General features: G+C 45.4%; 1 protein-coding gene across 7 annotated transcripts in view; it reads left to right on the forward strand.

Annotated features, from left to right (window-relative positions):
* LOC120898318 (afadin) overlaps nucleotides 1–23,854 on the forward strand; it is a 63,030-nt gene that overhangs the window by 20,256 nt on the left and 18,920 nt on the right. For 6 of the 7 annotated variants that reach the window (XM_040303995.1, XM_040303994.1, XM_040303999.1 and 3 more), the window contains exons 2-7: nucleotides 3,828–4,340; nucleotides 5,071–5,179; nucleotides 5,354–5,547; nucleotides 5,758–6,204; nucleotides 6,366–6,447; nucleotides 22,834–23,186. In XM_040303995.1, the coding sequence (XP_040159929.1) occupies nucleotides 4,227–4,340; nucleotides 5,071–5,179; nucleotides 5,354–5,547; nucleotides 5,758–6,204; nucleotides 6,366–6,447; nucleotides 22,834–23,186 (1,299 nt within the window). In that variant the 5' untranslated portion in view covers nucleotides 3,828–4,226. Of the gene's footprint in view, nucleotides 1–3,827; nucleotides 4,341–5,070; nucleotides 5,180–5,353; nucleotides 5,548–5,757; nucleotides 6,205–6,365; nucleotides 6,448–8,602; nucleotides 8,722–10,108; nucleotides 10,629–22,833; nucleotides 23,187–23,854 lie in introns of those variants that run through there. The other variant, XM_040304003.1, reaches the window with a different exon arrangement.

The raw sequence follows: 23,854 nt of genomic DNA on the forward strand, positions 1-23,854 counted from the left end.
TTGTTGCTGGTTTGCATTGTTGTTCGTGGTGCCAAATGATCTTCTGTAGATGGAGGCATATTTCTGTGGCATATTTATTGTAAAAAGAGTGACCGAAAAACTTCGTTTGATGTATACTAGAGTGACATGCTGGAATGGTGATGGTGACTTTTTAATACATTAAATCGCTTGATTTGCTTCTTGTCGAAAGATTCAAAACATTTCAAACAAAGCTCAGATTACCAAATGGTCTCTCAACATCAGACCTGCGTAAATGTTTTTTTTTTTTTACAAAAGACAATTGTGTTATAGCCAAATGAACTCAATAAAAATAAGTAGAATTTAATGTAATTCAAGGCTTTACAAATCAAGGTTTTAACGCGCCGTAGTTAATTAATCATGTGACACAAAACACGAACTTAATGCAGGACGCACCAGTTGCACAGAAATAATAGTTCATTTTCTGTTAGGAATTTCGTTCTAGCACTGCCAGTCCCTTTAGTTTTATTTGTGGACTCGTGGCAACAAAAAAACACATTACACGTTCCGTGCCGTCCTGTCAATACGGCTTCTTCCCCCCTTCTTACCAGTACGTGCAACTATTTGACGTTCGTTCGAGCAGCTCGACTCGGTTTGCGATAGTGGAGTTATCGATCAAATTCTTTCTTATGTTGGTGTCATCCACACTGAACGCCCACCAAATTCCACCCCCGATACCCGTTGGTCGGAATGGTTGGAATTTTGCGGTTTGTATTATCCTACCCTATTATTGTATGTGTGTGTGTGGGCTTGTCAGTTGAACCAAGGGGAGTAAGATAATAAATTAGCGGCGATATGTACGTGCAGTTTGGACAAACCAAGGAAACAAACAAAACAATGGAAATAGCCGAGAATATCGATCTAATAAACCAAAATCACTATGTGCACAGTGTAGTGATATATTGTGTGTGTGTGTACGGCAGCAGGACGCCAAGATGCCTCGATGAGTTTGTGATAAATCAATACAAGCAAATGTATATGACTCGTTGTATATTGTCCGTTGTCTGAAGGAATGTTTAGAAAGGCCTGGAAATTAAACGTAAAGCCTCATAAAAGTCTCGTCATTATCATTTAAATCTATTTCTATTGTGTTCCACATTGTGTGATGCATTAGATCGTAGTTTATTCCAACGTTTTGTCATGTTTTGCTGTGCATGAACGACATTGGGATGCGTAATTGTTTACCCTGTACGTCGCTAATTGGATTAATTAGCTAATGGAATTCTATCAAACTTTTTTTTTTGTCTTTTTTACTCGCCAAATAATCTGCACCTCCAAACGACCGCCCCCTGGTTACTCCCTGTGCCGTGTTCGTGTAGATTTTGTTACTTTGTACTCTATTGGAGTAAACGATCACATCGATACTTCCTGCCAGTATATAGGCGTTAATCTATTTAAAAAAAAAGAATGGCGAAATGAAGTGTGTCTTGATCCAGAGCCTCGTATTAGCCTGCCCAATAAGGTAGAGCAGGAAAGAGAGATCCAGATAATTGGATTCTACATTCCACTATGAATCATTTAAATTCAGCGTACGAAAAAGCCTACATACAGACACTGTGGTGTGTCCATTGCCAGCGGTGGCAGCTGATTCGGAGTTCCCCGAAGAGCACTATGGGCCCCATTAGTAAGTTGCTCCGGAGCCAGGCGGACATTCTTCCACGCACTGCGCCCTGAGTTTGCTTCCTTCTCCTCCCTCTCGGTTGCTACGCTCGTCAATTGTTGTCTTGTAGCGGGGTGTGCTGCATGGAAGCGACGCATCTTCCTGTACCTGTGCACACCTGTGTGCCCGGGCGAAGTGCTACGAGCGCGCGCGCGCCTGCGAGCATAAAATATATGCTTAGCTGTATACGCCCATTAAGCATTCTGTGACACACCGAACAGCCATTGTTTTCCACCTCCAGGGAGGAGAGCACAGTGGTGCGTTGGGGTGGTGGAACTGTGTCGCCAATGTGAATTAACGTTCCTTCGAGCAATTACACCGAACACACGCAGCCAGGAGAGGGCAGGAGGAGAAGATACGCCAGCAGCGGGGCGAAGAGAAATTATATGTGGGTTACCTTACTTTGCTCTATTTGATCTCCGGCCTGGTGTGAGTAATGATGCGTTACGGCTCACTGTCATAACAACGGGGTTTGAGGTGGTTCCGGGTACTTTTCAGCAGTGTTTATTGGTGTATGCAGTGGAGGAGACAGGAGGATGAGGAGCTTGTGTTAAATGGTACAGATAATTCGGGTTTTTTTTTCCTGGTGACTTTCCTCCATTCACTCACTCAAATCTGCAAAATAAACGAGACGAGTTTGAGACTAGGTACTGATGTAGATGTAGCCGACCGGCCCACCCTTAGAAGATCGTACGATCTCATCTTTGTATCGTATGTCTTTGTTTGTTTGTTGATTCACGCACTAGGTTGTAATTTTAATATTTCACCGCTCGTTTAAACTGGCAATTGCTTTAAATGAGCAATGATGCATCCTTTAATGGTGCAAGTTTCTGTTCGGATGGGGTTTCGCTTGTCCCTTTTCAGTATGGAGGAACACATATTTCAATTAAATTGCGAAGTGATGTGAAAAAATATTTGTTTACCAGCTAAATTGCTACCGATGGTAAAATTCATTACACAATTGCACATAGCCGTTTCGCCGCTGTGTATACACTGTACTGTGTTGTGTCAACATACCGTTTTTGCGTCCTCTCATCATTCATGATTTGAATTACAGGACCGACAATTTATTCATTACCCAAACAAACCTCTGCTGCTTTTTGTACTGGTAGAAAATGGCAAACACGAGCGCGCAGGCTTGGGAGATGCGGGAGGTGTACTACGCACGACTAAAAATGCATAAGATGGTTTGGTTTTCTTTTAAAATTTATTTCTTCGTTACACGACAACATCATGATGGTTCAATTTAGAGTTTCTCGGTTTTCTCCTCATCTCGGGGGCATTGCCGTACATTCACAACAATCACCACCGCGTCAGCGGTTGTTGGCAAAAGGTACTTGGGATCCTTTTCTCTTCTCCGCACGCAAAAAAGTTTAGGCTCGGAAAATGATTCAACCGCGAAAACGTCTCAATTTGTTTTCCACCTTCTGCTAGCACTGGGACAAAGTTGCGCTACTGAAATAATGCGACACGACAGTACATCTGGGAGAAGAACAAATTCTGGGAAAAGGCAAACATAACTCGGCTAGCATGATGTTAAAAAAAACTTGATGGTAAAACATTTATTACTCCATGTTTTATGATTGTTTTTTTTTTCTCTCGATTAGGTCGTTACTGTATTGGGGGTTTTCGTTACCTGTGGTGGGATTTCTTCGTTGATCAGTGTACCCGTCGGCTTAGCTTTAGTGGAGTATTTTTCTGCTAGGCTTTTAGCATTCATATGCTTGTTGTTAATGTCCAAATCCAGTTATAACTATTAACGTAACTGACTTTTCTTCCCACTAAGTAAGCCAACAGAATGATAAATTGTTAAAATATTTTCTTCCGGGCGACGTTAACCAGTGACATGCCTTAGCTTTCTGTGTCCCTCCCCAGAAGGAGGTCATCGGGGTGCGTCTGTGCAAAGATTGCCGTTCAGAGTAAATAGACGGGTGGGAAGTACTCCCAAGCGCTTATTCTTCTCTTCCTCCACTGTTTGCGCGCTCCCATTCTAATTGATCGTAATAAAAGCACAATTACCACCGGGTTGAATGTTCATAACTTGCCTGTAATCGGTTCTCGTTTCTTCTGTCTCTCTTTCGTGGTGTAGAAAGAAATCTTTGCTCCATTTTTTAACACGTTTGTTTTCTGTTGCGTTTCTTTCTTTCAGACCGTTCCAGGGGCAGCACGCCGACTAGCGAGAAGTAGCCGTGCAAAAGCAAAGGAAATATTGCTGATGTAGAGAGAAGCAACAGTGTGTGCAACAGCTGCTGCTGGTACCGCTAGAAGCAGAAAAATCTTACTGCATCATCACGATCGTAGAACCAATTATCTCGCTTTCCTTCTTGTGAAGCATTTCCTTGGCGCTGAACATTCCGACAAGGAAGGGGTGTATGTGTGTGTGTATGTGATTGACTAGTGCTACCTCGACTCAAGGGCATACCGCTTGGTCCCAAAGCTGACTACGGTCGGAAAATCGTAAGGCGTTTACTCATCGTGTTCGGCAAATGAGCGGGCAACAGACGATCGCATCTTAACCCTCCACACCCGGTCATATCTCCATCGCTCGATGAAAATGTCGCTCAACGAAAAACGGATGTTTGACCGTGAAACACTCCGTTCCGTCATCCAGCAATGGAACACGGTTCGGTTGGATATATTCGCGCTGTCCGAGCCGAACGAGGTAAGTTTTCAGAGCCAATAAAAACATACAAAACCGAGTTTAACTTGAGGAAGAACGCCATCATTAGCGTAGAAATTCATTGCACTGTTTGAACTGTTTTTGTTTTTGATATTAACTTTTTATAGTTTGGCTACAGCACACTGACTCATGTCAAAGTTGATTCCTCATTGTAAAGACACTTTGTTTGCCAATGTTGCAATTCCACGAAATATGTGAGCCGCGGTCGTTGTGACCTGTACAGAAAAACAAGTATTGCCATGTCCCGGGATGTGCTTAAACATGAACGCGAGTGCTGCTTTAACACAAAGTTTGTTGAACCTTGCAATCTGCCGAACGATCCTCATTCTTCCACTCTGGCAATAGTATGAATTATGTTAAATTGAACATAGATTTGTCCCAACAACTTCCTCAAGATGCTTGAAGCCAATTGACGGCGCAAAGACGACAGTGTCTGGCAGAATTAGTCATACCCTCTAGCCGTTGATATGTTGCGCATGAGTGCCACCAACGTGATGGAGCGTTCCATAGGAGCCTGCCTCCTACCGGAGTGGCGGATTTGCCCGACGAAGAACGATGAATGTTATTTCGAGGAAATGACATTCAGGTTCGTGTCGCCCTATTGGGCGCTTCAAAGCGATAACACGTTCCCCGGACGCGCCGGATGGTACCCGTACCCATTACAGCTTCGTCTCATTCCATGCTATGCTATTCTTTATCTCACCTTTCGCAGAACCTGGAATTCCACGGAGTGATGCGATTTTACTTCCAAGACGAGGGCCAAAAGGTAGCAACCAAATGTATCCGTGTCGCATCGGATGCTACCGTTTCCGACGTTATCGGTAAGTTTTTGCTTTAATAGATTGCTCGACCGCATGGGGCTTCCGTTCTGCCGTGGGAAACCCTATACGGGAGCGGAACGCAAGCCCAAACAATGCGAAAACAATTTATCAATATCCTGTGTGTGTGTGTTGTACCGTCGCTTATCATGTCTTTTATTATTTCCGGTTTTACAGAAACGTTGATAGAAAAGTTTCGCCCCGATATGCGAATGCTCTCCCTGCCAAACTACGCGCTGTATGTGGTCCATGCGAACGGCGAAGAACGCAAGCTAAACCCGGACGAAAAGCCGCTGCTCGTGCAGCTCAATTGGCATAACGATGATCGCGAGGGACGATTTCTGTTGAAAAATTGTGCCCAAAAGACAAATGTAAGTAGGCGTGCGTAATGCTCTCGCTAAGAGTAGCTCATCCTGACCTTTTCCAACAACACTCCGGCTTGTCAGCGCTGCAACTGGTTGCCTGTGCTCTTGCGTTTGTTGCCGTTGGCACGGAGGACAATGCCATTGGAAGACACGAGAACCGTTCGGTGAAGTGTGCTTTTATTAACTGTGCTAATTTTGTACTTTTGCCCTTCGCAGACCCTAGACAGCATCACCGATCAGCCGAGCTTCAAGCGCAAACTGTCCAAGCGCGAAAAGAAGGAGCAGAAAAAGAAGGAAAAGTTGAACAAACTGCAATCGGCCGGTGGTGGTACTGGCGGGCCCGATTCCGAGAACCATGTTGCCGAGAAGCTGTACACCGAGCTGCCGGAAACATCGTTTACACGATCCATCTCCAACCCGGAAGCGGTAATGCGGCGCCGCCGGCAGCAGAAGCTGGAGAAGAAGTTGCAACAGTTCCGGTCGAGGGACGGCGGGCCGGACACTGGCGGCACGCTGAAAATCTACGGCGAAAGTCTGTGCCGGGACGTGCCGTACAAAACGCTGCTGCTGTCTATTCGGGACTGTGCCCAGGCCGTTGTACGGGAGATGCTGTCCAAGTATGGCATGGATAAGGTGGATCCGCTTCACTACTGTCTCGTACAGGTAAGGTTCTCCCCGCACGTGTGGAAGGAAAAAACAAACGACACGCAAAAGGTTCGCTGGTGGGTGCTGGTGGTCGATGGATTAGTTGTGCGAATCCCACTTCAAGTGTGGGGGTTCGGAACAGTTGATGTAAATTTAATCGCATTTTCCGTTTTCCGTAGGTTAACAGCGACGGGTCCGAGTATATCCTTGATGACGACGAGTGTCCGCTCTCTATTCTAATGAATCACCCTACTTCTCGAGGTAAGTGGCCCTCCCGATTTAGTACACATTTTTATTATTTCAACACAATATTTCACCTTGATCGCAACCAAATCTGATTTAGAATATTCGAAGCACAGCAGTATTTCTCACGGTTAGCTAAAAACATTTTGTTCGATAATTCAGCGTTTACACCTACCAATTGTCATCGAATCCATTGTTAATGGTGTAGTTGATGGTGGTGTTGGACATGGAATAGGAGCGCCCCAGCAATCAATTGAAAGCGAAACTTAGTGCGTATTGTATTTTCTAAACTGCTGCAAGGCAAGGAATCGACATTGACCCAAAATTATACAACCTCGTTCGTGTGTACAACCATGATTTTGTTTGTTTGGCCACATGAAGGCAACCAATGTGTTTGCATGACATCGCATTGCACTTTGTTTAATCAAATGTAAAATTGATTGTAACAACGTTTGGTCTAGTTAAGTTAAGGGAAATTGTATTAAGGAAACCAAGCATATTTAATTATCTTATATTTTTTATTAAAATTCTTCCAACGCCAGGCCCAGCACGGAACAGAATGCGTGCTCAAAAGTATAAGCTTTTTCCAGCGCCATCTGTTGCACAGTAGAGCAACTAACTGCGGATATCAACTGTGGTAAAACGTTATCGATTTTTTGGCGACATTCAAAGTCAGCACAAACATGTTTTTCAATTATGTGAATTTTTATTCCATATTATTGATTTCAATTTTTTAGGACAGATTTTTTTTCCTCCAATCTTTACCTACATTGCTATCGTTGCACTGAACGAACCAATTAAAGCGTTGTCAAGATAGGGTACGATTCAATACTGGATTTTCTTATCTGCTGACACTGCTTTTGTTTGTTGTCTGCCCAGCAGTGTCCATATAGCGCGATAAAGCACATCACCTGTTCGATATGTCGACGCACGTGAAAGAATTGCTTCCTGGTGGTGGACACCATTTATTCCCAGTTTATCAGCACTGCACATTTTATGATTCAAACACAGTGTGTGTATGTGTCTTTGTGCGCCTCACAGATAATTATGAGTTGATGGATGTTTCCAAGCGCACCAACGTTTCATGATAAAATGAAATAACGGCGCAGTTTACCCATTAAGCGTTATCCAGCTAATGTTTGCGAGGCTAATAATGATGAAGATGTTTACTGTGTACTACCGTTCTTTGCTAAGTCTTTAGGATAGACTTGGTCAGTGTCCGTGTAAATCAATATTACATGTTAAAGGCATCAAAACGATCATTTCGAACCGGAAGTAATCCAACGCCAATGGTTAAACAACTCTCTTTGCGGTATGTTAGCGAAACAAAGCCGGGACGGGCTCAGGCTAAATTAAAGAAGTTAGAAACGATCGCTTATCTTAGACTGTTTGAAAGCCTTTCTTATGATTGCGTGGTGATTTATGGTGTAATTTACCCGCGCGGTGACCGTTTTGTTGTTTGCTGCCGTTGCCAACTGGGCTGTGCGTAATAATAATGGAAAAAGTGTACTTTTGTTTGTCCCCTAAACCCACCCCGCAACCAAATTTCGATGATTGATGCGATACGACCTGACACGTGAAATGTTTATCAACCGGGCTAGAGCGCGTCTTTCGGCGTAGTGGGCTGGAGGTCAAACTGGTATGGAACGCGCGCGAGAGAGAGAGAAAACGCTTTTCTCGGCTTGTTTAGTAGCATTATCACTACCAATCAGCTCAACCATCGCTCGCCTGTAAATTTTCTACTACTGTTACTACAATTACTACTACCACAAAATGCGTGTGTCTTGTGCTCTTCGAGCATTCCTTTTACCTGTAGCTGTGAGCACTTCCTTTTTCGGTTGCTGTCCCGTTGCACTTCGTCCGCCATCCACCGCCGCCTTAGTATCTTGGTGGAACGAATGTAATGCTAAAAAGCTATGCTCAACAGTGAGTACAAAATCTGTCATAAAATCCTACGGGAAAAGACCCCGAGAGCCCCGTTTTCCAGAGAGTTTTGCTGTCATATTCGCTCTCGTCTGGTTCGCTCTCTCTCGTTCGGGACTTTGATTCTCGCACTCCCGGAGCGCGTTTCACGACACGGCAATACTCTAATGCCCGCGACATGCAGCTGGCTGGTTGGCTGGCTGCGCTGGTATCGCACACCGACCGAATGTCCGGCGGCGGGAGCAAAAGTGTCGTGACGGGCGTAAATTCAACGCATCGTTTCTCGGTCAGTGTCGTGTGCGTTCGGCAGTCAGTCACCAACATGCTCTCCCACCGTGCAGACCAATAAGTTTCGGGTGCGGGTTACGGGTAAACATCGCTCCCTGTTCCGGAACCGGAATGCACACAAGCATTTCCCGTGTGTGTGTGTGTCTGTGTTTTTCTTCTGCCCCCGGTGGGGTGCCTGGTGGAAGGGAACGAGAGCATAGTATTCGCTGGGTGTGTGATGGGGGAGAATCACCAAAACAGTTCCAGCGAGGGAACCATTACTCACGAGCGAGTGAATCTTTGTGACGTGAATTATCTTCCCGAGTAGCAGGAAGCGCATTTAGCCGAATGAATGCGATAGCGATAGGTGTATGCGAGTGACAACAGGCGACGAAATGCTGCTGGCCATTGCGTCGCCTTCGAATAAAAAAGAAAAAGTGGGATAGTGTAAACGGCACAACACAAACAAACAAGAGCTTCTACGCTGGAGTTGCCAGCAACGCTGTGTCCCAATTAGTTTGTCGCTGGCCGCCTAGTCGCGGCGTTTTGTTGTGTTTGTGTTTGTGATTATCGTCGAAAGAAAAATGCCGCCGAGGCCGTTCTGCGGTGTTTCGCGTCGGGTATGCCGCTCTACCCGTTCGGCGAACCAACGCTTCTGCTGCTCCTCATCAGCCGTGAGCGAGTTTTCGAAACGTTGAAGCGCCGGAATACAAATATCTGGCGGCAGATCTGGCGAACGGGGTTGGTTGTGGATGCACAAACCAACGCTCTTGAGGTTGTGCAGTTTCGTGAAAGGAAAAGGCAATTAAAATGGTTTATTAGATCGAATAATGGTGAGCGGTTCACAGAACCAATCAATACCATTTGGAAGCTACAAATGGTGGGGCGACGGCAGTGTTGGAGCGAAAAGCAGCTGCTGAGTGGGAGCAGTGTGGGGACGGGCGTGTTCTATGTTACTCTCGAGTGGTTTTCCAATCGAATATATGTGTGTGTGTGTGGTGTATGATAAGTGTAGTAGGTGCTCGATGCATAAAATTTCAAGTTTTAAACTGTCAGCTTCTTCTCTGATCCAATTTTCTACGAACTGGTACAGGAGAACGATTCAGAAAACTGCACTACTGGCTGGTGTATCGGAAGAGCGTGTGATGTGAAATTGATACAAATGCATTCTCGAGTGCACGCTGCATCGTACGCTGAGAATGATGCATTTTGGCTCTCACTTGGGGCAACAGTTGAAACTAGATACACACAGCCACTTCCTGAGTTGAGTGTGTGTGTGTGTATGTGTAATGGGATGTCGGTGGAAATCAATACAATGTAGCGTGTTAGCGAGAAACAGTTTGTACGCGGCTGTTTTGTACGGCATGTTAATTTTCTCATTAGTCAAGCTTTGTTGCAAAATCACGTCCCGTCGACCGTTATCATCAGCCCTGCCTTGCTTACACCATGTGTTGTGGATTGGGGATTTCCCTTGTTTTCTTTTCCTTAGGCTCCACGATGTCGTCCGGCACATCGTTAAGAAATGAAAAGTGATACTCCTCAGTTTGTGTCGTCTGTGTTACTTTGAATAATTAAAGTGGGGTTTTGTTGTGTTACGTTTTGCTGCTACCGTTCAGTTACGCATGCTCTGCTTGATTTAAAACACAAACACAGAGAGTATATATCGGGACGTATATCGAACACGTGGCGCAGTAGAGTGTTGGACGGAAACGAAAAGCTTTACCTAACATTGTGCAAGCATATCGGAAATGCATAAGCTTAAGCCAACAGATTTTAAGCAGTGATTGAACCAGAACCAGATTTGCAGTTTCAAATAGCAAACAAACAACACGGCGCGCGACATCTAAGTTGGGTCTTTCACATTTGTACAAGAAGATAGCACAATATATCTTAATAGATTTCGGAGGTGCTACCCGTGCTCAACATTCACCCCCATGCGCTGGCATTCGATCAGTGACAATCGGCTTAAATTCTCAGCGGCGGCACCATGATGGACTGGGGCATACGACGTAAGTGTAAACTATATCTGTTACTGTTTCTATGTTGTTTGCTTGTTTTAAAGCGTTTTGAGACTTTATAATTAAAAATAAAGGAACATATTTCTTTTTGCATCGCTATTTTGAAAGGAATGTGTTGAAACAATGCTTAAGGTTGGATTTTTAACATTTTTAAACCTTTATCACAATAAACCATGCAACGCAACAGTATAATTCCGTCAGCCTTTAGTGTCGGAAAGCGAAAAGAATGAGCTAACACATACGGTCTAAGACTGAGAATGTGTATTCTTGCTGTAGCGCACCATTACGGCCGCTACACTGTTTCGCTTTCATTCTTTTATAATGTGTTTTCTTGTACCACTTCCATTAGCGAGAGCTGCGTAACACTCACACACGCGCACACGCACATACAAAAAACAGAGAAGGACACGATCCTGTCCTTGAGCCAGCTAAGAAAGCGAAAGCCGAAACAACAAACGCATCAAGTCCTGCTGTTCGCGCTGCCTCACAACCCATTTTCCAGCTGCTGTGTAGGCTCTTGAGACAACTTACGCTGCTTTGGGAGTACCCGAGCGACGAGCGTTGTGTATGGCGTTATGCGTTATGTTGACATTTCTCATTTCGTGTGTCGTGACTGTGATTTCGGAAAGTGCCGCATTCACCGCACAAAAAACAACCCTCCACGATGCATGATATTTACGATTTAATTTTCTCTCTCCGTGTGTTGTCCACGGAAGCCCTTTCATTTTTTATGTCGTCGCTTATAATTAGCTTTTTTCCATCGTGTACCTTTATTTGTATGGAAGTGGCGAAGTCGTTTTTCAAGCAGCTTGATGCTTTGCCACCATATTAAGACGTGGGAGTACTTCACACTTACACATTGCTTCCACACTACACGCTTTGATCCCAATTTGCTAGAAGAAGTTAATTATGTTATGCCGCTTGCGTAAAACGTCCGTATAAGCACGCATAATTGCTCGCGTTCCTGCGGCGCAATGGAGACGCCCGGTCGCTGATGAAGCAACACTTTTTTTTTATTTCTTTTTTTGCACCGACTATTCCCGAGCGGAATAGGCAAAATTCTTTATTAGCTGCGCTCCACCGTGTTGCAGAACGGTATTAGTATACCACTTCCTTTCACTCATGCCTCCTGCGCGACTTCTGGCGAAGAATGGGAGTTGAGTTGGAAAATTAAATTTGCTTGGCTGCTTTATCGCGAAAAAAGGAGCGAGCGGGAGAGAAAACGCGTGTCGATCCCAACCGCTGGTGCGAAGGGTAGAAACAAACTGTTTCTGTTTTTTCCTTTTTTTTACAGGAGCGCTTTTGTGTTACGCTCTGACGCTTGATAGATTTTGACGGAGAGGTATAACTTATTACAAACAAAAAACAAAACAAAAACGTAGAAGCGTGATTAGCTTTTACGTGTAACCGGTTTGATAGATGTTGGGTTTCAGAGAAGGGTTAATTGATTTATGAGTGGTGTCGGTGGAGATTTCTGTGGAGAACATTGATTAACAATTATCGAAACATCAAATATGAGTTGTTTTTCGAGTGGTTGTTCAAAGCACAGCTTGAGTAGCTGTTAAAGTGCTTATCCAAGTTTTCGTGTTTTAAATATTGATTAATTGTTTTTACAAGCAAAAGCAAAAGAGAAAGTTAGGCGAAGTAATGTCTTTTTTTAATAAATATAATATTTTGCTCTGACATGACACTTAATCAGCATTTAATGTCGTCCTTCCCATCAAGGCTCGAGCTTAGCAAACATTTCCTGAACATTTGAGCGCTCGATGCTTATCTGATTTAAAAAAAACCGTCCGTTCACCTCTAACTACTTCCCTACCAGGCCCAGTCCCCTTTATTCCTTCTAATGGTGCTAATTATCATCGCGTGCAAAGTGTTCCAAATAGAACTCACAACGACGGCGAGGGTACGATGGTGGAGTATGGCTTTAATTGAGGCTGCTTATTTAGTTTTGCTGTGCAAAAGACGCGAGAGTGTGAAACGCTGTGAAAAAAAGGAAGAAAGTATAAATGTGTGTGCGTGCATATTTGTACTTCGGGCAAAAGTTTTACACGTGATAATTGAAACATGAGCAAACAGTGCTCCACGGTATTCAATGAAAACTTTTTCCTGTGCCTGTAGTTACACCACCGAGTTCGTTGAACCCCGGAACAGAAAAGTTAAATTTGTCCGACAGTTTCTTCCTTTTCTGTGCATGTGTGAATTCTGGCTGCACAATAAGAGAGGTAGCAAAGCAACAGAATTACATGCGGTTGTACGTATTTCGGCACGTTACGTGTTTGTGTGTACCCTCCCAAGTCAACTGGAGAGGGCAAACAATGCTCTGATATACGCAGAGGCTCAAACGGGCATTTTCTGCACGGCTTGCTCCAGGGATGGACCGTGTTTTTGTTTGTTTCCTCTACTCTGGTTGCCACTGGTGCATGTGTGAAGACACACTGTTACACGTTGCATCCGGTCATGTACACACCACACGGTGTGTGTTGTTCGGTGTCGAGAAGAGCGCGACAAGCGTTGACTATTCGCCGCCGGGCATCGGTGTCCATTATTCATAAGCCCCGCACCTGGGAACCGGAAGGACCAGAAAACGATGATCTTGCAGTAATGGTACATTAAACTGGGCCACACTGCCAGCAATTCCCATGTAGACAGGGCTTTGGTTGCGTTGTCTTGCCATTCAGATATTTCTGCGGTCTTGCCCGCATTACAATCTTCACAGCTCGTGAACAAAGTTGTGCCATTCTCTCACTCACTCGCACAATCTCTCTCTCTCTCTGTCCCCTTTACTCTCAAGAGACAAACAGTGCTGCGGAGTGTGCTGTTTACCTTGCGGACATTAGTGTGACGGATTTTTTCCGCCTTACTTTTCCTGTTTTCTTTGGCCCCGGGTTGTCTGTGGTGCCTCGGCCAAACTCCGGTACACGCTGTGATGTCGCGTTCGGGGCGCAATATTTAGCTTTTCCCGCTGTGTGATACGGGAGAAGAAAATGTTCACTTGCTTCGCGATTGTGGTTTCTTTGGTTCGGGGTCTCGCTAACAACCCGATTCGTATGCATGTCAAACGAGATGAAAATAAAATATACATATGTATATTCATGCGCGCGTGTGACGACGTTACCTTCTCCGACCTGCCCGTATCATAGACGATTTTATTTCTTGCTGTTGCTTTGTCGTGCTGCTATCGCTTTGCTACCTCCTTGCTCTGCTCGTCGTTGTCCTTGCTTCAGTGTCCCAGTGGCACGGACTCACACCCCCGAAGCACCACACACGACCTTTCACCCCAGCCGCGCGTCATCGTGGTGAGCTTCTTACCCACCGGGGCCACCTTTTGCGGACGAGGTACATTTCCTTCACCTTATCGATGGAAACAAGGAAGTTGAAAAGTTCTTGACGGTGTACGGACCGGTGGTGCGGTGGTTGCTTTGGCTGTGTGCCCTATGCTATCGATTTATGTATAATGTACTCGGTGGTAACAACCACCGGCTCACAGCATTATTTCCCCGTGAGTTGTCGGGCGGGTCCCCTACCTACGTTAAAGCAAAAGGTATGGACGCTGATAGAGCAAACACAAGACAAACATCGCCTAGGGTTCGTATATTGAGGCACAAAGAGCACCGACAGCATGTTTTATTTGCCCGTTGCTTGTGCATGTTTGATGGAGAATTGTATATAAATCAAAAGTAAATACGCGTGAGTGGAAACAGAGCCACCGGTAGTAGCTGCTCTCCCGGTGATGCAAAACGTTGAACGCTCAATTTGCATCATGCGAAATCGTTCTTTAAATCTTCAGTTCACTCATAGTACTTCAATAAGTTTTTGTGTAATCATTTTCGTATCGAATTTGCCAGCGTTCACGCTAAGACGGTCCCAAGTGTTTGTTCCATTCCTTCAAACAGTAATACAATTGTCCATTTCAAACAATCTCAACTCCATCAGGCTGGCTAATCCGCACAACAACCCTTATCATAAATGGATTATGTCTCTTTTCGTTTCCTTTTGCTTCGTTTAACTTTACTTCGATTGGGATGGAAGGGAAAAAAGAGGAAAATGCAACACACCGCTTAAGTTCGGTAGATTTTTCCGATGGAGCAAAAACGAAGAATGGACGACCGGACACGGTTGCATTATTTCATAAAAAAAACCTCACTTGAGAAGAAAAGAACCCGAGCGAAGGTATAAAAGTAAGCAATCAGAATGGTTTCTCGGGTTTATGGTGGAAATGTGTGGGTTTGGTCTGATTGTTTTGGTAAAAAAAAGTAAAATCCCCCGCGATATCCGTGTGCCAAGAGCTGTCCTTGCACAACATCGGTCAGCCGATACTAACACAGATGCAATGAAAAAACGCATCAGCTGTTCGTTCAGTCGTACGCCGCCCAGTGAGTTGTGAAAGTCCTCGTTGTTGCGTCCTCGCATGTTACACTAGCGAGTTGGCTAAAACGGTAACGGATCAGTTGTATCATACTCTTCAGTGCCATGTCCCTTTGGTCCCCACTGGGCTGTGTTCGGTTCCATGTTCGTGTAGACGGTCGAGCGGTCGGTTCCTGGCAGGGATCACGAAATGTCAGTAAATGTGGGAGCGTCAGAACCGTGACCGTCCGAGAACCGACGCGACAGACATCAAACCAGTAATGAGGAGAGGGAGTGGGTTTGCGTAAGTCACCCTTCCCCACATCCACTGGGAAATATGTAAAACGCACACACACACGCTCGCACATTGTATGCTATATCCATGTTTGGAAGCACCGTTTAAACCATCGTTCGACCCCGAGATTCAAATATCAACGCCAATCCACCATCCTCCTGTTGGGTGGAGGGGAGGGACTGATGATTATATTAAAAAATGGATCCTTCCATTGCCGTGCCAGCTTCCTCGCTCACTTGCCTTCCATCTCCATCGCCAGTCACAAAGACTTTACCCCCGTACCCTAGCGTGTTGGTAATAGGTCCCGAATGGGTTACTAAAATTACTTATCCCGAGTTTAATTCCCCGAATATCGTAATCATTCTTGCACGTAACACAAAACACGTGTGTGAGCACAGCTGCGGTGTGTGTGATGAAACAAGGTTGGCGGAAAGGGAAATGGGGATAGTTGCGGGGTTAAAATTTTACTCCTTCTCCTTCCTCGCGTTCCCTTGCTGCTGCCTCTCGCCGCCGTTGATTTGCAATGTTGTTAGACAACAGAGGATCGGAGCGGAGGGTGGTTGTCTTCGCACTCGACGTCAAACGTTCTTTTGTTGTCGATTACTACCACTATGCTGTTGGCCGTCGTCCTCCTGCTTGTTGTCACCACCACGAGCTCGTAGTTCTATCTTTGCTGCCTTGGGAAGGGAAGGCGTGTGTGCGCTCGCTCTCGCCCCCTCAAATGGCCCAAAAGCGTGAGGAAAAAACGAATGTGTGCGAATCTGGGTACTTCAATGCTGCGCGAGACACCACCACGCACACACACACATACACATAAACACATGCATATCGCTGTATAAGAAGGGCGAGAGACACCGGGGTGTAGTGTACAGGACGAGACTGAAGAGACTCTCAGAATGGATGGCCCGTGAGAAGGAGGACTGTTTTTGGGGTCTCGGGAGGAGCCGGCATTATTGTACATATGCTCCTCTGTTCTGGCAGTCATTTTCTCACAAATAAACACACACACACACATCAAGAGTCGAGTTCATGGAGTGTGTGTATGTATGTGTGTGTGTTGGTAAGGTTAAAGGATAATAAAACCCGGAAAGAAACAGCTGTGGCCAGTGGCGGGCGGAGCTTCGCTGCCATCGACGCGGGAGGTCTACGGGCGCTCTTAACGCCTGTGTGAGCGCGCGTGTGCTCGGGTGCTCCTCCAGCGAAGTGGGACGGCAGCGGGCAAGGTGGGCGTTCGGCGGGGGGGCACACGATCGGTTTTTGTGGCCGGCGGCGTTGTGGTGCTTTTTTGTCGAGTGCAGTCGGTGTCGGGTTTCTGGTACGTTTAGGTGGTGCTGTGCTCCGGCATTTTGCCCTGTGCCGCGGTACGTATTTTCAGTGTAGATTAGAAGCAGGTTGTGCTTTGGGTTGTGTTGTGGCCGAGACTTTGAGCTTCTTCCACGCTCCATCGACCAGGTGCTGCTGATGTGATAATAAGAGACCAACAACGAACAGCTAGAGGCGTAAAGGCGGCGTGTCTGTTCGTTTGATAATTCGTCACCGAATTGAAAGTTCTACATCCTTCAATCCAATCGAACGTTGTGTTGGTGGGTGGTATTGCCACTCCGATAATAGTTGGGTGGAAATTGTCAATAAATTCCGTTCAGTTGATGGATAGTGATTATCCAACCGGCGGGTTCTCGAGTTCGATCGTCGCGAGCCGAGGTCTATATGAAATAGTGGACAACATAAAACCACAGCACGGACAATAAAAATGGCGCAACAATGGAGGAGTATCGAGAACGATTTCACCCCCCCGGCCAGCTTACACACACGTCGTCGCCGGACGATGGAGAAATGGTTTATCGATCCGACTGCCCGACCATAAGTGCAACTCACTCTCTCCCTCTCTGTCCTCCGTGTACACTATACTTTCCGCAGTGTGGAAGCGTTGAATTACTTTTGAAGTTTCTCGCGGCTTTGTGCACTGTCCAAATGGCGGTGGAGTGGGGAGTAGAATGCCATTAGCATAAGCTCTCCTATCTGTCGTGTCGGGGGGCGAGCAGAAAGCGAGGATTGCGAGGGTGCTATCGGCTGCAGGAGACGTAAAAATCATTTGTGGTAGATAAGCGAGAAAACCACCCCTTTTTTCGAACTGAACTGGTTTCCCGGAAGTGACTGGGGGAGGAAGGAGGGTGGTTGTGAATGTGAGATGTGTCACGGAATTTAATCCCTACCGATAACGGCATGGTGAAATAATAACAGGGCGTACCTTAAGTGCGTATGCGCTGCGCCAATTCAAGCCCGCTGGTTCGCTGCAATGATTCGTTGATTTATGCGCTTCTGGGGAGGCCTAGTATCAAACCAACCAACCAACCGAGGGAGGATTACAATATCAGTTGCAGTGCAATTCATTGAATCATTTTAATCTGCCGTTGGATTTAGCACAATTGATTGTTTACATAATTAAACCGAAAACAAAAGGCTTTCTCGTTAATGCTTAATGGAAGCTTAAAGTTTAATTGATTGATGTTTGTTAATAGGAAAAATGTATTTCATTTCATTTCATTTCATTTCATTTATTAATACATGCAATACATTTTAATACAATTTGTTATGCTACTCACTTATTGATTGTTGAATAGCTCGTTCACATTAGTTTTATCCATAATTAGAGCACAAAGGAACAAAGGGGGAGGAAACAATCCATTCCAGACATCGGTATGCCATCATTAATGTAAGGTCCAAGTATAAATGTTAATCAAACACCAGTCGCATTCAGCTTGACGTGTACGTCAGCAAGGCCTCCAAAACAGAGATAATGGTAGAGAAAGAGAGAGGGAGGAAGAGAAAGAGAGAACGGTACCGTACGAAAGGCATTATTAATTTTACGACGTTCCCGGTTGCTGCTAACCTCTGCACCTTAGAATCAATTTCGTTTCCAAAACGAAAAACGCTGACACCTCCCTCCCTCCTTCCTTGTTCTGCCGGTAAGCAGCATTGTGGTGCAATTAGTTTCTTGTGTTGTCGCTGCCGTTGTTCCTACCCTTTGCTCCCCATTGCCCACTCTGCAGGTGGTTTGCCCGAACATAAATTCCATTGCTTGACGCCGTCTGTCACATTTCCCAAGCACAGCACAGTGGAGCAGTCTGTGAAAAGCGCTGCTGTGTGTGTGTGTGCTATCTTGGTCCACCATCACCACCAACCCGCCAATAGCACACTCCACTCCCGCTAAAGGTTTGCCACGAACGCGTCACTACTCTCGATGATGCTCCTTTATTTCCAGCTCTGGGCCCTTATCTCTTTGTGCCCCCTGGCGGTCGACTCAAATGCTTTAAAATGATCTTTTTTTGTTCTTTTCTTCGAGACGCTGCTGTAGTGCTTCCCGAAGGCGGGAAACAACAACATCACGCACACGATAGGGCATGGTGCAAGGTCTTCTTCTAATGGTGGCCAGGAAAAGATCCGTCGTTCGATCAGTCTTATCCCAATGCACTGCCCGCTCACCCTTGAGTCGAGCGTGATTTTACTACAAACACGAAGCAGCCGGCCGCCGTTCAAGATGCTTTGAAGAGTGTGTGAGTGTGTGTATGTGTTTGTGTGAAAAGACCAAGACTAAAAACAACGGGATGAAAAATCGCTTCCAGTCAACATAAGTGAACTTGATTAATTGATGAAGATAAGCACTGGGAAAGCGAAGGAAAGCAAAATACGCAGCTGAGAGTGGGAGCTACTGCTCTGCGCTGCACCACCCGTCCGCCCTCTGTCGTAGCCCAGCACCCACCAAGGGAAGGAATCGTAATTCTCTGCCTGTCCCCCTCCCGGTAAAGAACGGTGATCCACACGGAAAGATAGATCGATTGCAGGAGGCGAAAGAACAGCCGGCAAATTACGCCTAATGTCTTCCCACAGCGTGCGTCGGAAGATCCTGTTAAGGGGATTTCACGTTCGGAAGAATGTTTTTTTTTTATTACCTTCTTGCCTCTTTTTCTTAATTTCATCTTTCCCGCTCATCCCGTCCCGTCCCATTCTACGGATGAGGTTTCGTCAGTCAGAACGGTGCTACCGGGCACAGAATAGCGACCGACCGACGACTAAACACGTGTGTGCCTGCTTCATCATGGCGGCCGGGTTTTGCGCTGTGTAGTATCTGTGTGTCTGTGTGTGTGCCTTGCGTTCATAAGCAAAATGACGTCAGCATTTTCTTGGTGCACACAGCATTTCGCATAAATATCCCATTTCGCCAAGATACGGCACGCTGACGTCCGTCCGAACGAGTGAAGGGAGGGGATGGAGGGGCACGTCCTTTCACCGTATCCCTCTCCACACGACCCGAACGATATGTGCCAATTCTAATGAATCTCGTAATGCGCACTGTAAACAAAAGCTCTACCAGCATGATATATCGGTAACGAAGGGGTAAGGGGGCTAACCAATAATGCATCGTTGGTTTGGCCGCTTCCTCATTTGCTCCTCGCTTCCCCTTCCCGCTGCCGGATGTCTTTCCGAAGGTTCACAAGCGATGGAGACGCCCGGTACCGCAGACGTGTGAGCAAATCACATAAACAAACAATTTTCGCTACGAACGTGCGTCGTCTTGCTGTTGGCTAAAAACCACAGTGTCAGCTTGATTGTTGCTGAGAAAAACGGGGATGGAACAAATTGTCTCTTCTTTATACTCCGAAGTGTATTATTTCAAGCCACATGGTTATTTTTAACGATCGTAAAATGGGAACTTAATTATGAATCTGCCGACTAGCAGACCTGGAAACATGGAATTGTTGCTATAAAAAGCAACTCATTTTTAAAGCTTTTATTGATTAATTTATATTTCCTCTTTGCCATTTACTTACTGCGGACCGTAGCGAACGTGTGTCTGTATGGCCATACTAAATAGCCTTCTAAGTTCGTGCGTCGTTGTTTGGTGTTTCAGCTTCGCTATATAATTTGTGATTATAGTGGCCATTCTTTGTAAGTGGGTTTAGTATGGTTGCTCCTCCTATCTAACAATAAGGCCACTGTCGAAAATGCTATAAGCAGTAACGTAACATCCCACAGCGATATTCGTAAAGTTAAAACTCGCTTGAGAGTCACAAAGATTCGCTTTTTGTGTGGGAGTTTTTTTTTTGGTTCATCTCCTCGTAAACATTGCAAAACCAGAGCTTCTGATTTTCTTCATGTCGGTACGCGTATGTGTGTCTGTGTGTGCATGTGTGCTTATCGTTGTGTTAGCTAGCTCAGCCGAGAAGATAATAGCTAAGGGTCATCCTTGGTGGCGCCATACTATATCGACCAATCTTTGAAGACGGTGTTTTTGTGTTCTCAAACACAGCCACAACAGCCGTAACAGCAACAACAAAAACGGCCGGCAAGCGCGGCAACGAAAAAATAAACTCAATTTTTGTCCTCTCCCCTCAACGCGGGGGTTGAGACAACCTGTGGTGAAGTAATGTGTTTTTCTTCGCCGGCGTACCGCACCCGGCTACCGTTGGGGCCGGTTCCGCTCGGTCCAATCGGTATCGGATGGCTTTAAGGAGCGCATGATCTTTACCGTCCGGCACGACATCTCACACGGGCGGCATCAACGATGCCCTCGCCCCACCCCCGGATTCACCCGGATTACCATTATCGGTCACGCCGATGGTCGTACGAAAAGCTTTTAATAAATGTTATAGGATTTAACGAAGAGACGCTACCGTAGCAAGGAGACCCACATGCTTCGGGCATGATTCTTTGTGGCTCAGCATGTGCGTACGACGTCCACGTGCCAAAAGATCCGTGTAGCTCCGGCACTAAGCTGTTCGGTTTTTGTTTTTCCTTCTTTTTTGCGGTAGGACTAGGGCGGGGACACAACCGTGTGTGGCGAAAGGATTACTGGAATAAGGGATATCAATGTTTTGCCTGCTGTGAACACCGCAGGGTGAACGCGATGCGTCGGAGTTTTTGCTTTTCTGTGTAAAGGTGACGTGTTAGTGTATGGTTTCAAGACGTTAGTTTAAGTCTTGTGTAGTAGGTGGCTCGTTTCGGGCATTCAGATGTTTGGAGATGAGTTCACCCATGAAATGTTGTTCTATAAACTCTTGGGCACGAGTTTGAACCTTAATTGTACGCCTCCAAGTTTAATATTCATACACGACTTGTTAAGGATTACATTTGACCTCGGTTTCGGTATGCCTTATCTGAGTTTTTATATAAGCTTAACAATCGATAAGATTTTTATGCTATCAATTCTATTTATCATAGCCTACTCTGGATTATTAATGGATGGAAATCATTTCCAAGTAGTTTAACATCTAGTTCATGATCAAAAGAAATCAGTGATTATACTTATTTTCGTGTGTGCTTTTTACTATAGGTCATCAAATAAGTCACTGAAAGTCAAGCCCAATAGTGGTACAGGCACGCCTTGACCGACAACGATTGTTGTGCCAAAGAAAAAGAAGAAGAATAAGTTATAGTTTACTTGTTTATTTATTTATTCACTTATTTATTTATCTACCAACATATGTGTCTTGCTCTCTTGAGGTTGAGACACACTGAGTACCTAATAGCTATCCTACACCTAATCCTTAAATAATATGTAGTATAAAGGCCGGGGGACACTGCCCGTACCCGCTAGTGTAATTTCAATTTTCACTAGCGCATCTGGCGGCGGCTGGTGGAAGCTTATTTCGGTTATCTCTGGGAATGGTAATGACGGATCTCAAAATTAAGTAGTATTTTCATCGTTTTTTACGCAAAACTGGCTGAAATACTTGAACAACATATTCATCTATCAATTACAAACCTTTTACAGTCTAGTTTATGTAAAATACATGAAAAAAAAAACGTATTTTCAAAAGCGGCTCCAAATTGTTTCGCAAAATGCTTTGGTCAGCCGCCGCCAGATGCACTAGTGAAAATCGAAATTACACTAGCGAGTACGGACAATGTCCCCCGGCCTTAAGTAATAATCATTCGTCTGCTTCTGCTATAAGAAAGTTCATGCAAAAACAAAAAGCAATCCGATGCAGCAGCATCTACATCATCTTCTAGTCGAGTGTACGAACAAGAAGTAGAATTTCTAAAAACGATTTCGAGGTCATGATCAGCGAGTGTTCAGACGCAACTTGGAGCTCGGAGAGAGTGTTTAATTATGAACAAATGTAGTAATTAGCAATGGGCGGTGTGGAAGCAAGATACTGTTTCTTACCGTTCGAGCGAAGAGTTGCCGAGATGAGGAAGCGTTGAAGGAGCGGGAGGGAGCGATTGTTTATCGTTTATGCGCATACAACTTTGCACAACCACTCTCGAGGCGATTTGCTTTTGAACGCTGACGGCCGGTTACGGTTAGCTACGTCTGTACCAAGAAACAAACACGATCTCAAATTCCTACAAACGAGTACTTCGAGTAATGTGGCTTACTTACGAAACAAGTGTGCTGTTGTTCTGCTGAAAAACTTTGTGCTTTTATAATATACACCGGGATTTTATATCTTATTCGTTTCACACATATACGTTACAAAATATAGTATGTTATCCACTCGTTATCGCTCTTGCTAACATGATTTTTTGTACTCATTCTTGTTTTCGTTTCAGGATCGATCATGTTTCACGTGCGTCGCCGACCCGCGGACTCGCAGCCGCGAAGACGGAAAAAGAAACCGCTGGGCGTATCGAACGGTGGCAACAATATTGGCGGCGACCGCGAAGGCCCTATGCTGATCGAGATCACGCACAGCGGCGACGGTGGCCGGCGGGTGAAGCTGGGAAGCGAACCGATCGAGGTCGGGTCGGCCAACACTAATGCGCTGCAGCTGTTCGGTCCCTCCATCCAGGCGCGTCACTGTCTAATATCGATGCACGACGGTGTCTGTACCGTGACGCCCCTGCACGCCGACGGAACGACATTTGTCAACGGCCATCACATCCAGCAGCCAACGATACTGCACGTAAGTAGTAGTAAACGCCCGGCAGTAGTGCGATTACTTATTTATCAACCAAAATGGTGTTCAATGTAATGGTAAAGGTTTGGAGAATTCGAAAGTGAATGTTGGCATAAAACGTGCCATTTAATGGTATACGAAGCTTCACTTAAAAGCTTTATATGCGCCGTTAATAGCTCATAACCATAACAGTTTGCTCGTTTTTGAACAGTGAATAAAACTCGTCCTTCACAACACTCGGAGTGTGCTGTGTAAGCGGTGTTGAATGATTATACGGTTGAGATGCAAAATCATCCCGTGCAACCGATCTCGTCTTAAATACACATCAACGATTTAATTTACATTAAGCATCATCAACCAAATTCCAAGTTCAGCTCTATTCCCCGTCCCGCTGCCTTTCACTCTCCCAGCATCATTTCTCGCTTCCATTAATGCCAGTTGATCCCCGGATCAGGACGAGAATAAATCATTGATGAAATGGATGGTCTCACAGTGTAGTGCGGCTGGGAGGACGATCCCTACGTTCCTATTCGATGAAACTCAACGGATGTAAACATTGTAGGAGGCGGCAGATGGCATGGCGTTGGTGTGTGCGGTGGTGTGACAGATACTAAGATGACTGTAGCAGCACAGCGGCAGTACCTTTTTCTAATCCCACCTTTTCGTTAGTGATC

This window comes from Anopheles arabiensis, chromosome 2 (genome assembly GCF_016920715.1).
Source record: "Anopheles arabiensis isolate DONGOLA chromosome 2, AaraD3, whole genome shotgun sequence".
NCBI classification, from domain to species: domain Eukaryota; kingdom Metazoa; phylum Arthropoda; class Insecta; order Diptera; family Culicidae; genus Anopheles; species Anopheles arabiensis.